General features: G+C 35.4%; 1 protein-coding gene across 2 annotated transcripts; it reads left to right on the plus strand.

The window, feature by feature from the left end:
* The first annotated feature begins 862 nt into the window (after positions 1-862).
* LOC136209187 (bifunctional nuclease 1) lies at positions 863-4,791 on the plus strand. Of its 2 annotated transcripts, none has more exons than XM_066000588.1 (10): positions 863-1,296; positions 1,963-2,172; positions 2,254-2,309; positions 2,389-2,445; positions 2,610-2,675; positions 2,772-2,843; positions 3,467-3,576; positions 3,662-3,753; positions 3,878-3,940; positions 4,027-4,791. In XM_066000588.1, the coding sequence occupies exons 1-9, from the start codon at positions 1,005-1,007 to the stop codon at positions 3,937-3,939; spliced, it is 1,017 nt and encodes a 338-aa protein (XP_065856660.1). In that variant the 5' UTR covers positions 863-1,004; the 3' UTR covers position 3,940; positions 4,027-4,791. The 2 variants fall into 2 exon arrangements, with proteins under 2 accessions (XP_065856660.1, XP_065856659.1); XM_066000587.1 differs by having other exon boundaries at positions 864-1,296; positions 2,386-2,445.
* The last annotated feature ends 1,708 nt before the right edge of the window (positions 4,792-6,499 follow it).

Genomic DNA, 6,499 nt, shown 5'->3' on the forward strand with positions numbered 1-6,499 from the left:
AAATTAAATGGCATTTTAGTAAAAAGCCACAAAAATCATATCATCATCCGTACTATAAAAATAATTTTTGTATTTTCACTAATTTACCGATAAAACTAAAGATTTTTAGGTTTAGATTGTCAATTTAACCGTTGTCGTTCTCTTCTTATAAAAAAGAAATATATGTATGCAAATTAGTAAAAAATACAAAGATTATTTTTGGAAGGGTAATTAATTTATTAGTCCTTATATTTTGACAAAACACACTGTTTAATTTCTATATTTTCAAAAACACATGGTAAGGTCTCTAACCTTTTTTTCAGTCAACTGTTTAGTCATTCCGTATGTTTGTTAGATTTTTTACCATTTATGACTTCGAAAATGACTAAACTACCCTTTACTATTTACCTTCAAGCTTCAGAAGACGAAATCCAATTTAGAAGAAGAAAATATTTGTATGAAGAACAAGAAAAAGAACATACCCAATGCTTACGAATTTGAACGATTAAGAAGAAAATCAAGAAGAAGAACACTCAAAGTTGATTTAAGATGCATTAGAGTTTAAAGGAAAGGAAAAGAAGAACGCAAATCCAAATTGATTAACAGAATTTTCATGAGAGTCTAACGGCAGGGACTAAACAGTTCACCGAGAAAAACATTAGAGACTAAACAGTTCACCAAGAAAAACGGTAGAGACTTACCGTATGTTTTTAAAAATACAAGGACTAAACAGTGTGTTTTGTCAAAATATAGGGACTAATAAATTAATTACCCCTTTTTGGAATTATCCAAACTTTTATGATGATATCCTTTAATCACCCACCATATTAAACATAGACTATTTTTTAATTAATTAATTAAAACTTGTTTGATTAACTAAAAACTGGATTAAGAAAAGCTTGCTTACAAATAGCTGTCTGTGTTTTCAACTTCCATGCCTCGTTTTTATCATCCTTGAGCTTCTTAGGCCATACTCAGATCAGTCTTTCTCTCTCTCTCTCTCTGTTAGCTTCTTCTTCCTCCATATGATGATGCTGGGAGTTCAATTCAATTTCCGTTCAGTTTCCGGTATCAAGGTTTCAAGGGATGAACGGAGTTATAGCAATGGTTTGATTCTGAATTCTAATGGTGGGCGCTTGCCAGTTCAATTTCAGTTTGGTCTTAAAAGCAATTTACAATTCGAGAATCATGGTGGTCGGAAGCCCATTTTAGTCTCCTGTAAATCTTCAGACGGAAGCTCTTTTGACGGTGGCCGTTCTACCAATGTCCCTGACGATCAAGATCACGAGTTCCTTCAAGCTTCCCTTCTCTATTCAGGTCTCCATTTTCTTTTCCCTTCTTTTAATTCGCTTTCTGCTCTGTCTGCTTGCTCTCCTAACTTTATATGCATGTATGTATTACTTTCCAGAGGATTTAGGTTGGGTCAGTGAGGTATGGAAATCGGAAGATTTTCAGTTCGTGTGTACTTCTTTGTTTTTGAATCTCTTCACAATGTTAAGCATTAATTGAGTATTAAATTGATCCATCAGTTCATACCCTAATGAAATTGCAAAACGTTCGGATCCTGATGGATTAGCAAAATGTATCTTGAAACTATCCCTTAGCTTGATAAATAGTATTAATGGCTCCAGAAGTCGCAGAAGTTAGCAGACACGATCTGTTTAGTCCAAATGGAAGCTTAGGTATGAACTCAGTCCAGAACTTGTCAATATTTGACAAATTAGCCAAATAGAATCAGTTTCCATGCCTACTAATTTGTCTAATTTGGGCTAATTTGATCTAATTTGTGAAATATTGCCAAGTTCAGAACCGATACCTAAACTTTCGATTTGGGATAAACTGATACTGACTGCCAACTTCAGGGGGCCATTTTGACCGTTAATTCGTTCATTTTGATGTGAAATAATTGAGTGTTATGCTTCTTATTCATCCATGATCCAGTTATATTGATCCTGACCCTTTTTATTGGTTCAATTAGCACAGAAACAGCATTTCATGATCGTATGAGGAGGAGAGGTTTAGGAGAAGAAACGAGATGGAGGTTACCTGGTAGATGGGATCCCTCTAGGGCTATAAGTAGGCCATCAAGTGATTCGAGTTTCGTAGGACATGAGTTTCTTCGTCGCTTTCAGAGTCCTACTATATTTCTTAAAGTTTCTTGTGATGGAGAATTCTTGCTTCCAATTATTGTTGGTATGATCATAATTACCCTAATCATTGCTTTGTTGTTGCCAATTTTGCATCTAATTAACTTTAAACTGATCTCTGACTCAGGAGAGTTTGCCATTGAGAAACTTTTAGATGCCTTTCGGTCCAAAAACGAAGAAGGGGTAATTTCTTAATCATTGCCATTATATTTTCTGTTTGTTAAAATTTATCATTCTCTCAAGATTCATGGTTTTTCAGCAGGATTGTCCGGATCAGTTTCAGCTTGTGAGGAATCTAGTGGAAAAACTCGGATACAAAGTATGTGTTAAGTATCAGCAATATGCTTAGATTAGCCAAAACTAGGCCTTACTTTTAAAACATTACAACCCAAGATTATATGTCCTTAACTGTGTTAACTATGAAAGATATAAGGCAACAGTTTTACTTAAGTTTATATATTTTCGGATACTTTCTTATTTCAGGTGAAAATGGTGAGAATCACTGAGAGAGTGATAGATACTTACTTCGCAAGAGTACTTTTAAGCAAGGTAATTTTACAATTGGGAATTGTTTGCCGCGATGTTTATACACATAGGATTTATGAAATTCTTGTTTACTTTAAATGAAACCTGTGCAATCTGCAGCCTGGGGAAAACGAAATTCTAAGTATCGATGCAAGGCCTTCTGATGCCATCAATATGGCAAACAGATGTCAGGTACGTCGATTGCGCAGCTTGGCTATGTAATTTAATTCCTACTAAAGTTTAGTTTGATTTTTCTTTTAAGATTTTATGGAATGTCTTTTGAGCCTTGGCTATATGATTGGGCATAGCCTTCTATGCCCCCTTCAGCCTCGTGTCACCTGCATCAACGAGATAAAACGCGTCTTATTGAGAGGGATTTGATGGTTATAGGTTTCCAGTGCTATTTTCTTTCCGAAGGATTGCTTGAGGCACAGAAATTAATAAATCATAGACATTGAATAAAGATAAAGTTTTCACATGAGTAAAACTGATGATTTTGTGCTTCTTTAAGTTACTTGCGAGTATGCGAACATTATCCAGACTGGTTCCGAAAGTCTTTTTAAGGCCATCTTTTATTTGCTTCAACGGGCTTAACCGAACAAAATCTTGGCATCTGGAATGGACAAAGATTCTGTGCTAGTTGAATTGGAATATTATGTAGAATAAATGCATTGCTCAGTTCGTTACTCTTTTTGGATTTTAGATGGAAAATTTGAAATTCGAGCTTCCGAACTTTGACCTCTCTCTATCTCTGCTTTGTTTTTATCTATATACGTTGACCTTTCTTATTTTTGTTGATTTTTTTTCGGAAGCAGGCGCCAATTCATGTCAGTAAACAAATTGTCTTTTCCGATGCTATCAAAATCAGTTACGGAATTGGAAAAGGTCATGATAAAAAGCCTACTTATGATGTATCACTTGACAGGTATTCGACATGCTTTACTTTTCGTTGTCTTGATGTTACTGTCGTCTTCTTAATTGTGATTAAGCACGAGTAAACTTCTGTCCAGCGCTGCTGATGGTCCTGATTTACTTTCCGAGGAGCTTGATATTGTAAAGAACATGAATTTAGCTATTAAAGATGAAAGATACAATGATGCAGGTACTTATGCAATAAACATTTTGAATATAAACACTCGTATTTCGTCGCATTTGCATTCTTCTACGTCGATTTTAGTGGCATAGTGAAGTGTTTCTCATCTGGAACTTGTAAATGATTCCTGTAGCTATGTGGAGAGACAAACTGATGGAGCTTCGCCGGATGAGAATGGACATTAGGGGTTTCTAAGGTAAATTGACTTTTTCTATTTACTTTTCGTGGTACGGATACGATTTTTGGATTAGTTCTCACCTGATCTTTCTGTGGTTTATTCAGGTGTGATTTTCGAGAAACTGTTGGTATTCGATTGAAAAGAAGGTACAGATGAACTTTCGCGGTCTAGAGGTACATACTGCGTATAGTTGCTTCGAGAAAATGAGGTACCAGATATGTAAATTAAGATCCAGTCTTGATCGATTCTGATGCGCGCGAGGAAATGTTGGTGAAGATGTATAAAGTTGCTCACTGGCAAGGGCAAAATGTAAAATGCGAAGCATAAGTTGTAAAATATGGAAGTAAAATGTTGCACTTAATTGCTATGAGGTACCAGATATGTAAATTAAGATCCAGTCTTGATCGATTCTGATGCGCGCGAGGAAATGTTGGTGAAGATGTATAAAGTTGCTCACTGGCAAGGGCAAAATGTAAAATGCGAAGCATAAGTTGTAAAATATGGAAGTAAAATGTTGCACTTAATTGCTATGAGGTACCAGATATGTAAATTAAGATCCAGTCTTGATCGATTCTGATGCGCGCGAGGAAATGTTGGTGAAGATGTATAAAGTTGCTCACTGGCAAGGGCAAAATGTAAAATGCGAAGCATAAGTTGTAAAATATGGAAGTAAAATGTTGCACTTAATTGCTATGAGGTACCAGATATGTAAATTAAGATCCAGTCTTGATCGATTCTGATGCGCGCGAGGAAATGTTGGTGAAGATGTATAAAGTTGCTCACTGGCAAGGGCAAAATGTAAAATGCGAAGCATAAGTTGTAAAATATGGAAGTAAAATGTTGCACTTAATTGCTTCTTTTTATGCTGATGTTTGTGGGTTAAGAGCAGCTCTAATAAAAATGATAATTCCAGAATCCTTTTCTTTGATCATAAAAAAATAAACGGATGATCCACGATAATACTTTTCGGGCAAGGCTTCGGCGGCATTTCAGCACCCGCGCATGGGTTATACGTGAGAGCAGTTGCAATTGTGCCTCAGCTCGTTTATGTCAATATAACATTTCTGAGTAGCATTTGATACATAAACTTGTTGCTCTTTCGATAATGCTTCGACTATCTCTATAAACTCCACATCCATCCCGAAAGGCAAATCCAATCCCAATTCGACCATTATTTCCAATTTTGGCAGCCACAATTTTTCAAGCATGATGCTTTCAAGTTCCCGATGCTCTACTAAAAACTTTGGATCAGAATGGAGCTTTTGTACCAATTTCGGTAGCACATCTTTCTCATCGGGAAGAAAGATATCCATTTCGTAACTTCGATTGTACTGACCTTTTTAATATGGTAACCTGCATTGCTCGAAACTATCAAACGATCCATACAGGCAAGTAGTAGTTCCATACCCGTAATTAAGAGATCCATACCCGACATTAATAGGAGACCTCTTCATGAAGGGGACTTCTACTAGTTCAAAAATTACCTTTCCTGTAATCTGTCTAGCTAAAACAATATTAATAGCAAAACCCCCCCCAATCGGCATCCCCTCGCATCCTGAATAAGCCCTTCAACCAATGCATATCTGGGGTTACCTTTACTAGCTCCAACTTGTGTTTGGCTGAGCCAACCAATTAGAACTTCAATTCTAGCAAAGGAAGCTGCTATCCTTTATGTTGCTTATGTTGAGAAATCTGAAATTTGCAAATGTAGGATGGTGCACACCTATCGTGAAGGGAACTGTGCACCAGATTGGAGGACTAACTAGCTAGGCGGATGTCTTTGGATTATCAAGAGTGTAATGACTCTTTTTTCTGACATTAGTGATTTTTTTTATGATGTGTTAAATTTTGGCACTCAACCTCTATTGGAAATGGTCTGAGTTATATTTTAAGATATTTGGTTGGTTTAGAATTCAAATTTCATGTGCATAATTCATAACTTTAATCGTCAAAATCAATTGAGAATTAATTTTTCTTACACATCTGCACCCAATCCACACGTGAAAAGATTGAAATTAGTAATATTACAAAAATATGGCTAACACTAATATAATTAGTTTGGACTTCTGCATTTTAATATTTATTCTAGGGATAAGGTACCAAAATAGGGCCAGTGATTTTTGGGGAAGTATCAATTTAGACTTTACGTACAAAATAGCACAAATATAAGCCTAATGTTTAAAAAAGAGTATCTGTTTAGGCCTCGGTAATTTGGACAGTCATTCCTATTACTCGGTTAAGTTTTGATTTCTCCCTCCACGTACAATTGACAGAACTTAACGGAGCAATATCAATAACGTGTCTCGTTCCGTTATCAACACCTAAATTGGTACATTTTTTAAACGTTAAGCCTATATTGATACTATTTTATACGTATAGCCTAAATTGATACTTCCTCAAAAAAAAACCATAATTTTATTTTATACCTTATCCCTTAAAGATATTTTGTTCTACATTTTACTCATCTTAAATGTTTTGTTCTGCATATTAGTAGAGTAGTAATGGATTACCATTAATTCCACTAACATTGCCAAAAATATTGAAAAAAAAAAGTAAAATATAAATAAGATAAACATG

The sequence above is a fragment of the Euphorbia lathyris genome, chromosome 10 (genome assembly GCF_963576675.1).
Source record: "Euphorbia lathyris chromosome 10, ddEupLath1.1, whole genome shotgun sequence".
Classification (NCBI taxonomy): Eukaryota; Viridiplantae; Streptophyta; class Magnoliopsida; order Malpighiales; family Euphorbiaceae; genus Euphorbia; species Euphorbia lathyris.